At 45.1% G+C, this 14,411-nt stretch overlaps 1 protein-coding gene and 1 pseudogene across 2 annotated transcripts in view; one reads left to right on the top strand and one right to left on the bottom strand.

Annotated features, from left to right (window-relative positions):
* The window catches only part of Galphas (G protein alpha s subunit), a 103,604-nt gene that overhangs the window by 55,890 nt on the left and 33,303 nt on the right, over positions 1–14,411 (bottom strand). For both annotated transcript variants that reach the window (XM_077646869.1, XM_077646870.1), the window contains exons 6-7: positions 8,816–8,870; positions 8,674–8,747 (exon numbers count right to left, since the gene is read on the bottom strand). In XM_077646869.1, the coding sequence (XP_077502995.1) occupies positions 8,674–8,747; positions 8,816–8,870 (129 nt within the window). The remainder of the gene's footprint in view (positions 1–8,673; positions 8,748–8,815; positions 8,871–14,411) is intronic.
* LOC144113657 (uncharacterized) lies at positions 11,178–12,638 on the top strand (annotated as a pseudogene).

The raw sequence follows: 14,411 nt of genomic DNA, 5'->3' as shown, positions 1-14,411 counted from the left end.
CCTGATGATGTAGACGCAAGCGAATCAACTCTAGATAATGAAGACTCAATAAGGCGCATTGACATGAATTCGATAGTGGGCATCATATTTCCTAGCGCATTTCGCAGTGCCGACACGCCACTGTGTGCATGTACCACTTCAAGTCTGTCGGGACGGTGACCCCTTGCCCAGTGCGCGCAAGGGAGGGGTCCAGCCGCCCCCATCTTGAGTGCAGTCTGCTTTGTTATTCAGCTGAGGGGGTATTGTATAGACCTCCTGCATGTTTGCAAACAAACGAAGTGGCGCTGCAGTCGCTAGTGGGCTCGCGGTAGGCAAAAGGCCAGGGAGTGGCGTCGCGGAGAAGTGTTGAGCGCCTGTTTTCAATGCTTGTAGCTTTCAGTTTCTGCAAATCACAGCAATGGTTGATGCTTTTAACTTTGTAATTTCTCGAAGCACACGAGGTCGCGTTGGCCTTGTGGCGTATTCAGAGAAATAGTTTGCCATTGTGTATTGTTAGTAGTAAACAAGGTTAGCAGTAAACAGAAAATGTTTCTGCCGTGGATTTCTATGCTAGGCATTGAATAAAATAAGCTTCTGACACTTTTCCACTTGACAGAATGATTTTACTTCGGGACAGTAGTGAGGGGAAGCGCTCGCGAGACGTGTGCGCGCTGTCTGTTGACACACGCGTCGCGCTGTGCGAAAAGTGGGGACAGCGTCGTGTCTCCGATCTCCTCTGTCTTGCGTAAGCGCTGTTTTTAGCCACAAGATCACGCACCAGCCAGGCCGACTTCTCCCCTTGTTAAACTGGTCGATTTGGGGAAAATTTTTTATTTCTGGAATTATTTCCTTTGCTAGCCCCGAAGTCTTCTGTTTCGTGGCGAAAAATTCAGTAGAAATTTATAAACTACGCTTTTTAGATTTGTGGTCATCGAAAATTGAGGTAATTTCTTAGATTTTTAGGTTTTCTTTGCTTTCAGTGCCACATTTCTTTGACCCGAGTGAAAGCGAAGAGGCCATAAACGAGGGAATAAAGTTTAAGGTTCGTTTTCTGACCTTTCACATTTTTCTGCGATTGGCATCACTCACCTCTTCGTAATTTCGTAACACATGAAACTAGAATGATTCTATTTGTTGCAAACGATTCCCGAGACATTGAGGAGTGTAATAAATATCTCGTTTTTTTTTTTCCCTACACGTGCAGTACTATGTTATTTTTGTAAGAAACGTTTTCATGTAACTATGCATGCATAAGTACATGGTCATCTAAAAAAGAACTAACAGCGTCATCATACAGAACAGGGCTTTGTGAAGATGCTGGCATAAAAAAATTTGCTCACTTTCTACTCAATTTTTTAAGACCTTGGGGTAGCTTGACGAGGGTGCTAATATATAATTACCCAACAACTGCACCAGGTATAGCTAAAAATAAAACATTACTGAAACTAGCGTAGCAGTTTCATATTTGCACCAAATTTAGTTACACATCTCATGCATAAATATAAAAAAACTTTTCATTGCCGCGTCCCCCTTCAATCTCGCTACGTGTCTGTTAGTAGCAGGCCTGCTGCTTTCCAAACAAGCTTCGCGATCATGTACTACCTCATGAAACATGACACATGCATGACGCAATGAAAGAGGAAGTGGCTTTTAGCACATTTAAGGTATGCTATTCTAAGCACGCCAACGTGACCGCGCAAGATTAACACAACTTGCCAGACCACTTTCTACTCGAATCAAATAATTACGTCGAACATATTAGGAAACAGTTCCAAGAAAATATTAAATGCCATAAAATGCGCCATTAAAACATGCTGCTCTATCAACAAAAAAACGCATTCTTGGGGCCAAGCGAATCTGCCAGCACCACGTGCACACCGGATCAAGGTGATAAATACGTGTGCAGCTACATATGTGCTTTTTTTCCGTGCGCAGTAATAAGCGTACTATGCTGATGTTCAGGTGAATGAACGCAGTAACTTACATGCTATTAAGTACACCGAGTGGCAGGGCCGATCGACTCCCAGAGTTCGCGCTTTACTATCGTGGCCCATTCCCTGTTAACCAGTTTCCTAATGCGATATTTATCTGCGAAAAACCTATCGAGGCTATTTTAAATTTCCTTTCATGCCACTACGCAGATCCAATGGTGACGCAGCTGGTCAATACATGCTGCCTCTGCAGTGCGCAGGCATGATGCAGCCGCCGGTAGGCACAGGCAGCTGGAACCTGTTTTGCCTACCGTGCGAAAGTCGCTGCTGACATCAGCGCCACCCCATCTTCGTGACGTCGCGGGGTGAAGGAGGTCTATAGGCACTGCAGGGAGGAAGAGGTGCACCTCCAAACCTGTTTCCGCAGAAGTCCACTTTCCTTGCTTATCTACCCCAGCCTTGTGATGGCCTTATTGTTCCAGGATTCATTATTGTTATTTAAAAAAAGCACCATAATTTGGGCCAGGTGGTATTGATCCATCTTGAAAAACATAGCAGCAGGAAAAAACGGGGACGAAATAGACACACATACGACAGGACGAATGTTGCCCTTCCAACTGATTTTTATTAAGAAAAACAAAGTTTAATCGCAGCGCTACGATCGCCTCGTGCCAATCAACCGCACTGGTTTAAAAACGCCATTTCATTATGAAGAAGAGGCAAGGAAGTGGTGCTGACATACGGACCACCTGCTTTTCTGATGTAATATGCCTAAATGATTTCTCTTTCCTTCTGATCCTTTCCATGCCCAAGAAATTTAGCTTCCCGAAAAATCGGCTCACACTTACAGTCCCGGCAGTGAATAGCAAGATGACCACTCTTCCCTTCCTTCACCAGATTGTAATACTCCCTAGCTCTCGCATTAAAACAGCGCCCAGTTTGACCAATGTACACTCTATTGCAGGTGAGCGGAATGCTGTACAGTTGTGAGTAAAAAATATTAGCACAAATCACTGGCGTATCCGAATTTGTGTATCTCACCACGCAGCGCTGCGGTTTGCAGACCTGCCTATCAGGCCATTTCCATATCTGCAGCATAGGGGGGATGGCAGGAAGTAAGCTTTATCAAGCGTCGAAGTGTCGGAGCGTCGAAGTGCCGACCCTACGTGACTGTGCATGCGACATTTATTTTGCTCAGTTATCATGAGCAAAGATGGCTTTATTTATTACTGTTTTTTATGTCCGTGATGGTTTGTCAAAAGGAACTCACGGGAACAATAAATGATAGCGCTGCTTTTAGCCAGTGTTACACAAGCTCGAAAACAGAGTTTATTTTCTCGATGCAACTAATTCACACAAGTCACTTTGTTGGAAAGTTTAGAAACAATATTAATTAACAGGAGCACTATCCCATCAATTCAGGAAAAGAAGTAAGGAGGATAGCCAGCTCGCTGACATGATGAGAGAGCAAACACGTCTTTGCACTAATGGCGTGCGTGCATAGGCCCCACCGACCCTCACAACGCTTTGAAGATGATGCTCATCCCTGGGAAGGAGTCAAACAGGCTGCTTGCAACGTCAGGAAGAGCCTGGAGCCTGCTCCATTCCTCTTGAACCGCTGCCCAAAGGATATCTGGCGATGACTCGTGCAGCTGCCTTTTAGCTAGTCACTTTTTCATTAATCCCCATATATTTTCAATTATATTCAAATATGCTCCCTTGGGAGGTCATGGGAGCTCCTGGATGCAGAGCTGTTTAAGCAGTTGCCAAGCGCAGCGCAGCTGAGGCTGCTCGCAAAAATAACTGCCATCAAGCAAAAAAAAAAAAAAACTACTCTTCACCAGTTGCCTGCGGGAGCAAGACTGCGTAAAAAAAAAAGGGAGAGGGCGAGACAGAAAAATTTTTGCTGGGCAGTGACAGTCCGCTGAGCCCCCCTAATACTGTAGAATGGGAACGGCCCGGCACTCTCGTTATCGGCCTCTTCATCACCCGCAGCGCCACGCGTTGTCATTTCGGCGCTCTGGTGTTCCGTCATGTGTGCTAATCTTTTTTACTCGCGACTGTACATTACCTTAGTAGTGCAAAGGGTGAAACCTAGTTGGCGGCTGATAGTGCAAATCGGCTTTCTCTTTTTAAACATCACTGGACAAATTTTAGATAACTTGCTTGGGACGGAGAAGAGCATGCTTACATTGTACCTGCTTGCAATTTTCTTAAGATTATGAGACACTCTTTAAAGGTACGGAATTACTTGAGTTGCCAGCCTTTGATCTTGCTTATCTGGCTTATTGATGCGCTTTATCTTTTGTAGTAGGGTCTCTGCAACAGCTGATAATGAATCTGGGGGAAAGCCGGACATGTGCAATCGCTCTTCAAACACTTGCACTTTCAAACATTTGATGTGGACATGACTTTTTCAAAGTGGAATTGAGGCAATTCATGGCTATTGCTCTTTTCATTATTTTTGAATGAGCACTACTCTAAGGGCGGATGGGTACATATGCTGGACGTACAATCCTAGGTCACAAAAGGCACTCCTCCTAGTATTAAATCGAATTAAGCGTCCCGGCTCATACCTTTTCTTTTGAGCTCGCCTTTTGAGAGTGGGATGAGTCAACCAATGCCTGCAGTACCTATCAGCCAGTCATGTGATGGCTTCCCTTTTGGATTTATTTTGTTTTTTAGTTTTCCATTAATAAACAGTTTCAGTCACAGACAACATAGCCCCAAGTTCGGGACACAGAATTAAAATTCGCTTTCACTCGTTGCTTCACGCATCACTCCCCCGATGGTAGAGAGGCAAGCCGCCACGCGACTGGCTTAAAGGCACTCCACGCGTTGGTTGACTTCTACTTTTGAAGGAGAGCTCAAAAAAGAAGTTGGGAGCCGGGACGCTCAATTTGATTTAATAGGAAAATCGGCTGTACAGGACAATATTTCGAGGTTTCTAAGCATGCCCAGAGCGTGTAGATAGAGCTCCCGTGGTAAAAAGATGAGCTCTGAATCCTCTTTAGTGCACCTTTAAGGGCAATGTGTCTTAATTTATTTCCATATGACGGAGAAATACCATTCATAGCCACAAACATACATGACGTGCAACACAGAGTTTTGCGTATATTGATAGTTGCCATCATTTTGATGCCTCCTCGACTTGGCTGCACTCTGCACAAGTTCACAAAAGTGCCATGCCAGTGCAGTGCCAGTTCTTGCAGCGAGTGTGAAGCCTGACACTAGTGTGTCTTTCGCGTGGTTTGACATATATATGAGTAGGATTCTGCTATTTGTATTGAAGACTGTGTATTTGTTCGAAGTGGCACATCTCGTGCAGTGGCCGTGAAATTTGTTAATTCCAAAAGCGATGAAGAATTTGACACAGCCCTTTCAGCTGCGTTGTGCAAGTTCAACCGTGACAGCCGAATCAATGCGTATTTTGAATAGGTGACAAATAAAATACTTGGACTAAGACTCCAAAAGGTTATTCAGACTGTCGTTCAAGATGATCATTAAAAGTTTGTTTGCGTGGTTCAGGCTGTCGCCGTTCTATCTGAAGTGTCTGCGGTTGTCCGCCAATTGCAGCAGAAAATATCAAGTTGCCAAGTAAACTAGACTTATTTGAGCTCCACAACCCGCGTTCACTGTTGGCAGACAGTGCCAATGGAGTGACTATCGGAGACTTCCTGGCAGGCGAAGGCATGGGATGACTGGCGACCTCAAAGCCAGTCGCTACTACAAGTGGAGATGTGGATGACATTGCTGTAAGACATCACAAACGTGATCACACATGTATAGCTGGTATGCAATGGCACACTGCCAAGGCGTGGTGTGGCACTGCAGTGTGACATGACCAGCCACCATGCTTGGTGTGCACGCAGCAGATGAACTCCTGCTCCAGAGCATGTTTTCTTTGCGCACTGCATTCAGATTGCTGCTTGAAATCAGCGTGCATTGGAGATTTAGCTGGTAGAAGCTGGGTGTGACTGCCTCACAAAACTACGTCCTAAACGCCACTCCAGATGGGCAGCTCGTAGAGGTCAAGAAGGTCTGCTAGAGAAGGACGAGAAACGAGTGCAACGACGAAAGCTGGTTGGGTTCCTGTCGATTCCAGAATCAAAACTTGGGTAGTGGTTAGTGACAGCCACATATGGTTCAAACGCACTGACGGCACAGGAAGAGATCAGTGACCTGGCCTCCCACTACATTATCTACCATACATGAGCACACCAGGTGAATCTCAGTGAAAGCAACTAATTTGTCTTCTGTGGAAGTCCTCCACATACAATACATACGCATAAAAAGGTGGCCACAGGCTGTCACAACGGCCGCTAATAAAAAGGCAGCAATCTGGGGTAGATAGAGGTGGTTCATTTTTGCACTGTGTGCCGTGTTGACAAAAGATGGTAGCCGACATCTGCTAGCCTGCGTTTAATCCGTGTTGTGTCTATCTTTCATATCGACAGCACACGGTACAGAAAATAGTGAGCTGTTTAGGTAGGAAGGTTGCCGCGGCAGCTCGTGAGCTTGCGGTATTGCCTCGATGAAAGCACAGATTTCACACTATCCATGGTAAAAAAAATGACCAGTGGCTGCGTGTGATCGTAATATTTGCACGCAAAAGAGAAATGGCGTAAAATAACGCGTGAGGCTGGACAGAAAGGTGAGAACCCATATGCAGTGCGCCTACCAGCCAGTCGCTTAACACACGGCGGACCAAGTCGGTTTCATCCGGGTGCGGACACAGCACCATGTGACCAGACATCACTGGCTCCACCTCGTCCATGGACGGTGCACGCTTCGTAAGCCAAGAACGGGTGCGCGGGTTGCACACTGCTGCCTGAGCAGCAGTCTGCAGCGCTTTCATAAGCGCAACTCTCAAGAGTGAGCCCTCACCCTCAAGCAAGCTCCCCGAAAAACCTCAATGACAGGCATTTTCGCATATTCTCTTTTTTACAAAGATGGAGCTGCTTTTGTGCGATTAAATCGGTGTGGCTGGCACGGTTCCGTCGCCTGCCCATTTCCTTTGTGCTGGCGTAGTTATGGAGTGCAGCACTTTCCTCATTCTTGGGAAGGAAGTGCGAGCAGCACAGTGGAAAGCAACGACAGGGCGACGGCGCAGGAGGGAAAGGCTCACCTCTACTGACTTTCCCATCCGTCCGTGCTGCCGCCTGCCCTCGCCATCAGCCATGTGCATGCAAGCCACTGCCGCCCGCACACGAGGCGGAGCCAGAGACGTACGTCAGATGACGTGGTGCTCTGTTCGCGATCAGAATCAGTGATTTTGTCCGTCGTGTAAATCGGCCCTTACACGTGCATGTACACACATGCTATGTAATTTCAGCTGTCTGATGAGGGCATGGCGCAGACGCCTTGTCTAACAGGGGTATGTAGCACTCTCTAAAATAAGCATGGCCGCAGTGTCATCTGCTTCTTTTCTGCTACAAAGCGTGCCGAGCACCTTGCCCTACTTGCATGAAGAGAGAATTTGTCAAGAGGCTAGTGTAGAAGAACTCGTGCAGCACAAGTCAAGCTGAGTGCCATTGCAGGTGGTGCTGGCTCTACAGTCAAAACTGGTGCGGGAGTGCTGCACTGCCAGAAAATGCAGGCAAATCGAGGAGACGTATGCGTTTTTCTACACTTTTTTTTCTGTTCATTTGGTCTTTCCCATGAAAACAATTAAAAAGGCTCTTAAGCAAGCTAAGTTGGCAGATGCCCAGCATGGCGCATTAAATAGCACGGCGAGTGAATGACGTGCACCCCGCACGCAGTGGCATTTTCTCTCTCCAAATGCTTGGAACAGCATCCCAATTTTTCCCACAGCTACTGTATAGCAGAAAAGTACTGTTGAATTATCTAAATACATTTAGTACTGCTGCTGCAATGAACTGTTCATAAAAAATAAATGTCAAAGGGCCGTTTGATGCCTGCTTGTTGATCACAAAAAAAGCACTGGAACTGGTACTGCACCTTACAAACTATGTTCTCAGGTTTTTTTTCAAAAGTTGTAACAAGAGTAAACAATAAAAGTACTACGTTTATTCTCTCAAGTTTGCTTCATATAAAATTCCTTCCCGAGTTTCCCTCGGCTTGTCTCTACAGGAGTGACAACCTGCCTACAAAGGTCATGGCCAATTCTCTTTGCCCATGGTAACCATGCTTTTGCCACTAGCAATGCCTGCAGCCAGATGGGAATGTGACATTCATGCTGTAGGAATGACTGGTCTACCGACAGCATAAAAACAATTGTAAAAGAAGAGCCAACTTAGTGTTACCTAAGTGCAATGCATCATGCAGGAAGTGTAAATTTGGTTGTGATGCACATAAGAAATTCTACCTGCTGAATGTGCCGACTTTGGGCCTCCTTTCGGTAGTCATCATTCCACAATACTAACATCTCAATCTCTGCAGAGATAACATACCCTATATAATGCAAACTTGAAAAGAAAGCTGACTCGATCTGTGATTTTTTTGCAGTGAATAAATTACCAGGCTTGCACAAATCTTAGAACCATACTTTGATTGTTGAATCCAGGCCATGGCGGCCGTGTTTCAATGGAGGCGCCGAAACACAAAAGGTGCCCTTGCTCTATGTGATGTCAGTGTACATCAAAAATCCTCAGGTGTTCTATTCATACCAAACTCTGTTACATGACTGTTCTATGCATATTGACTCAGTTTTAAGAAAGGAACTATTCACAAACCCCACCAGATTTCTACAATACTACATGCATACCGTAAAACTGTACAAAAAATTGGCAGAAGAACTTACTGGAAGTTGACCTTGTCTACTTGAAATTTTGTCTCAAAAATTCCTGAGGTTAACACACGGCACCGCAGTATGTCCTACACAGAAGAGGGAAAGAGAGAATGAAGATTAACAAATTGACAATTACACTCGCAAAAGATCTTACCTGTTCATTTGGAGTATAGTCTGGCTGCTTAATTGTTGCCACTCTGTCCAGAAAACTGCAGAAAAATTGCACCACCTTTAAATTAGACCCATCAATGACACCACAATTTCCCATGACACTGCTAAAATGAGTAATGGTTATTACTGTCTTTTCCACACTTGCCACGCACACAAGTTAAACAAGTTCAACAAATTAGTGTCAAATTCTATTACGCAAAACAGCCACAAAGCTTGGTTTTCCTTAGTTTCACATCACATTTCATGACAACAATAACTTCCGACACAAAACGGAAAATGGTGCAATGCAAGAAAAGAATGCATGTTAGCCTCTTTAAATTTCTGAAGAGCATTTAATTATGCAACACACTTTATACTCATTACTAACCACTTACTCTTGCATGGCCTACAACACAACTTTACAGAAGGCGACCCTAACATGACAGAGGTTTCAAAGGCATGAAATATTTACGAAATTCCAGACATTTTCAAATAACTGTGCACAAAACCTGCATGTGATAATGCTTGTGAAAGTGACAGTACTCTTCCAGAAAAAGTGTGGCAGTGGCGAAGGGGGGGAAGCATCGTCAGAATTTCCATACATTGGTCAAAATTATCTGGAGCCCCCCACTACGGCGTCCCTCATAGCCCTAGTCACTTTGAGAGTTAAACCCCATAAACATTGTTGCCAGTAGAAAATTGTGTATATACAACAATGCTAGTCACCAGCCGAAAGGTTGATGTAGGAATAATTGCCTCACCAGAACTATCTTGATGCCAGTGCCTTAGGCAAAAAGAAAAAAAAAAAGCTTGCAAGAGCAGCTTCAGCATTACTAATTAGTGCAGAGTAGCAAGTAGGAGCACCTGGAGAAAACCCAGCCGTATTACTGTCTTGCCAAATGAAGGAACTGTTAATCATTACTGCAATTGCTCCAACCCCTTGAAACACAATGCCAAGTTCAATCCAGGAAATGCAAGCATTCATTCGGACGATTTAGGGACAGTCTAAAGTCATCCACAGCTTTTGCGAACAACTTCGGGCTATTACAAAGAATAAATACAATGTCAGTGCCCTGATTTCTACCAGGCCTCAAGTGGATTCTTCTTTCGCCAGATGGAAGTAAACATTGCCCATATGATATACATATCGTTCATATACATATCGTTCATGAAATCAGATGTCTAAATCGGCTCCATGAGTAAAAAAAAACAGACAAGAAGCGGAAAACAAAGCCCACAGGCAGACAAGTGCCCACGTTTCGTGCTGAGGTTGTGCAGTTTCCTCGTCAAAATTATGACGATGCAATATCATTGTTAGAGTTGCTGCTGCATTAAGCATAAAAAAAATCTGCTGCAGATGCAACAGAAAATCATGCGTAGCGGGATTTTTCCAAGCGCGCACCGTCCACGTGGCTGACGCCATCCAGCGAGCGTGCTATGCCGGAACCCCAACTTCAAGGGCGTTTCCAAAATTGCCTCCATGTGGGAAAAATACAAACAACACAAGATACAAAAGTAGAGTGTGTAAACAACAAACTAGATGGCGGAACAAATCCCCGGCCCCCATAGACTGATTCGAAGCACGATTTCAGTGCTATCACCAGTGATCGATGCAAAGCGGAGTGGTAATGAAAGAGTTAATTTAAGGGGATATGGTAGGGTAAACCCCGCAAAAAATCGATTTTTCAATTTTGGCACAGAAAAATCGACCGCACTCTAAGGAACGAACCTGCGGAAGTGCGACCTCGAGCATCCACTCAAAGCGGTTTAAATGTCGCGCCGAAGCGTGCCGCGCGCTCTGGCGTTTAAAAATGGCGGGCGGTCGTCGGAGGCCGGTTTGATTATCGTTGTCTTTCGCGGTTTTATTCCATTTCGCGCGTTTTTTTCTCTCGCTTGTGTGTGTGTGGCAAGTAAGTAGTATATATTAAAAGATCATATGCTGTTGAAAATATTCATTATATAGCAGATGTGCCGCTAGTGGCGCTCTTGTAGCGTGTGTCGTCTTTTCATGCGTCTTTGTTTTCTTCCCGCCATTATGGTTGTTGGCGCCTCTGTTTGGATTTTCAAACCTATTGCTTGCGCAGAAGATGGCCCGATCGTCCATCAAATGGTCCAGAAAGAGAACTTTCAAAGGAAATCGGTTCACAAGCAAGAGGGGCAATAAGAATCCAGCACGACGAAGCGCAAGCCTGTCGAAACTTTGTGAGAGAATCGGCGGTGAATCGTTCGATGTAGACGGCGCAAGTACAACTGGATACCGTCTGGTTGACATCGCCTTTCTCCGCAGCTTCTTGCGAGATGTTGCTGTGTGCAGGAAGTGCAACAAGGGACATATCGTTTTGGAAAAAGCTAGTGAGAGATGGAGCGGTTTGGCATCCTTCATAAATGCAACCTGCAGCGAGTGCAATGCCCTGAATGTACTCAAGACATCCAGGCGCACTGCTGGCAACGTCTTTGAAGTGAATCAAAGGTTCGTTTATGCTCTTCGTACCTGCGGAAAAGGACTGGCATCTGTTCGCATCATGGCATCTGGTCGCCTCCGGTGGAGAGCTGGAAACTGCGGTCACAGTGGATGGGACATGGATGAAGCGGGGTTATTCTTCACTACATGGCGTCGTAGCTGCAATATCGGCCGACACAGGTAATGTGCTGGACTTTGAAGTAGAATCCAAGTTTTGCAACATGTGTGCTCGCAACCTTCACTCAGATGACAACTTGAGCGAATGTAGAGTTACCTACGATGGGCCATCAGGTGGAATGGAATCTGCTGGAGCTGTAAAAATCTTTGGACGATCTGTTGAAAAGCACCAAATAATGTACACAAGTTACATTGGTGATGGAGACAGCAAGGCGTACATTTCTGTCAGACTCCCAGCCCTACGAGAAGGCTATAAAAAAACATGAATGTGCAGGACATGTCCAGAAGCGAATGGGCACCAGGCCCAGGAACATCATGAAGAATGAGAAGGGAAAAAAGCTTGCCGATGGTCTGCCACTTTCCGGGAAAGGACGCCTCACAGAAAAAGACATCGACTCCCTTCAGGTTTACCATGGCAAAGCTATTCGGGGAAATGCAGACAGTTTGGATAATATGAGATGAGCTGTATAGGCGATGTACTTTCATAAGTTATCTACAGATAGCAAGCCCAGCCACGGACTCTGCCCGAAGGGGCCATCTTCATGGTGTGGGTATAACCGCAGCCTTGTTGAGGGAAACCTTGAGACCTACTCCCACAAAAACTGCATTCCTGAGGCCGTGATGGACGTCATCAAGCCGGTGTTCAAGGCTTTGTCAGATCCAGGTCTTCTGAGCAACGGTCTTCATGGGCGAACACAGAACACCAATGAGTCGCTCAACCAACTCATCTGGTGCCGCTGCCCTAAGACGACATTTGTCAGTTCTGAAACATTGAAGACCGCAACTAACGATGCTGCAGCCTACTACAATGACGGTAACTACGCGCGTAAAGCTGTTCTGGAGGCCCTTGGAATTGTTCCAGGTGTGTTTTGCAATGTTGCCCTTGACAGGATGGACAAAGAGCGTATTAACAGTGCAGAATTCTATGGTTCTGCCAAGAGCAAGGAAAGGCGACGGATAAAAAGAAACATTAAGAGGGGCTTTGGAGACGCATGCAAGAATGTCGGCAATGACATGTATTCTCCTAGGGCATTTTGAGCATCCATAGGCAGTATGAGAATATAAAACTTCATTTTTCTCAAATTGCGTTTTTTATGAATTCTTCAAATTCAATGTACCTTTTCTCATAAAGTGCTCATCCGATTCCAATGAAACTTTGCACATATATGCTAAAACTAGTCGTAAATAATCTGAACTAAAATAATTACTGATGGTAAAAATAACAATGGAAAAAAATTAAAATTCAAGGTACACCCTCTGTGGCTCCGTGCACGCAGTGATATTTTTTTTTGCACAAACTCCGGAGAAGATCTGATATCTCTTTAGTTCAGATTTAACCTGCGGGTATTTAGAATAAAACTGCCTAATATAAACACATCTCTCTGTATGGTTGCAGAGAAAAGGTACACTGAATTTTTAAACACGCATGAAAATTTGGAAGTGGGCCACAGAAAAGGTGTGCCATCTAGACACAAACAAAGTGTCTCATGGTGTATCCAGGGGCATCTTTTGTGAGCATGCGGAATGTGATGCGAATATCTGTAACCATTTATAAAATATTACTTTAAAACTAACATGCACCATTTACTCTACCATACCCCCTTAAGTTAGAAAAGAACGCCAACCAAAAATGAAAAAAACAAAACAAAAAACATGGCGTTTCTGAACTTACTCAGTTCCTTCGCCAGGTACGACTGCGGGAGAGTTGCAGCTTGCATTTTTAAGCCCTCATTTAGTCAGCCACTGGGTCACTGACCCTAGACCATGGATGTAAGAGGGGGGAAGGGTTCCTAGGGAGCAATTAACATTCCCCAGAGTCAGCTGAATGTGCCATGACTCAAATAAGAGCCTCTTGCATGGGTGTGGCTAGAAACTAAGCCACGCCCACGCAAGAGGCTCTTATTTCAGTCATGGCACATTCAGCAGATGCGGCGGAATGTTAACCCTTTCATCTGTCGGGCATCACCGGCAGTGGAAAAGTGCATCCGGTCACAGTTGTTGGGCATGGCCCGACAACGCTTTGCCTGCTATGTCTGTAGGAAAAAATGGCACAATTGATTGGAATCGTTCTAGCATGTCAATTGGCTACTTGGTGTTCCTCCCAAGGAATGGCACCATACTGATGCAAAAATATTTTTTGATCACATGGTTTCGAGGGCCTGAGTTGGTGTCAAAAACTGTGGCATGAGTTCCATTCCGGCAGGCGTGTTCTATAGAAGTTGTTTAATGACTTGGTAGAAATCAAAGATGACTTTAGTGACGAAGAAAACTATGTTCCTCCTTCAACCAGGGTTGTGCTGTCTGCAGTGACAGAACAACAAATTGTGGCAGAAGGGAGACAGTACTTCTTTTGCAAAACATGCGAGAGCAAGCCTGGCCCGACCTGGGAGAACGCTTCAAGCGCCACCATACTCTAAAAGAAGTCTCGCTGAAGCCTCAGCGAGGGTGAAAAAAAAAAAAAATCCTTTGAAATGTTTATAACCAGATCATGATGTGGCACTCCCTTTCTTTGCAAGGGAATAGAAGGCTCGAAAGAATGCTGACCGGTGCAGCATTCAATGGGGATAGTACATATGACAGGAAAGGGTTAATGGCTTTTTAGGAACCCTTTCCCCCTCTTACATCCACAGTCTACGGTTAGTGACCCGGTGGCTTAAAAAGGCAAGCTGCAACTCAGTTGCCTGCAGTCACATCTGGTGAAGGAACAGAGTAGCTTTTGAAGCGCAGCGTTTTTGTAATTTTTGGTTGGCGTTCTTTTAACCCTTTGAGGGTTTTTGCGGTACATGTACGGTGGCAGTTTTCCATCTGGCAAAGTAGTCTTTGCCGTACGGGAACGGTTTCAACCCTGTTTGAAATTTTGCGCCTAAATGACGATGAATGCTCACTGGGAGGTGCTGCCACCACTTAGGACTTACAAGAAGTATACGGAATTTGATTGTGCTACCTTCTTGCAGAGATTAAC

The sequence above is a fragment of the Amblyomma americanum genome, chromosome 1 (assembly GCF_052857255.1).
Source record: "Amblyomma americanum isolate KBUSLIRL-KWMA chromosome 1, ASM5285725v1, whole genome shotgun sequence".
Taxonomy (NCBI): Eukaryota; Metazoa; Arthropoda; class Arachnida; order Ixodida; family Ixodidae; genus Amblyomma; species Amblyomma americanum.
Note: the sequence above shows the minus strand (reverse complement) of the source record. Positions and strands in the feature narration are given on the sequence as shown.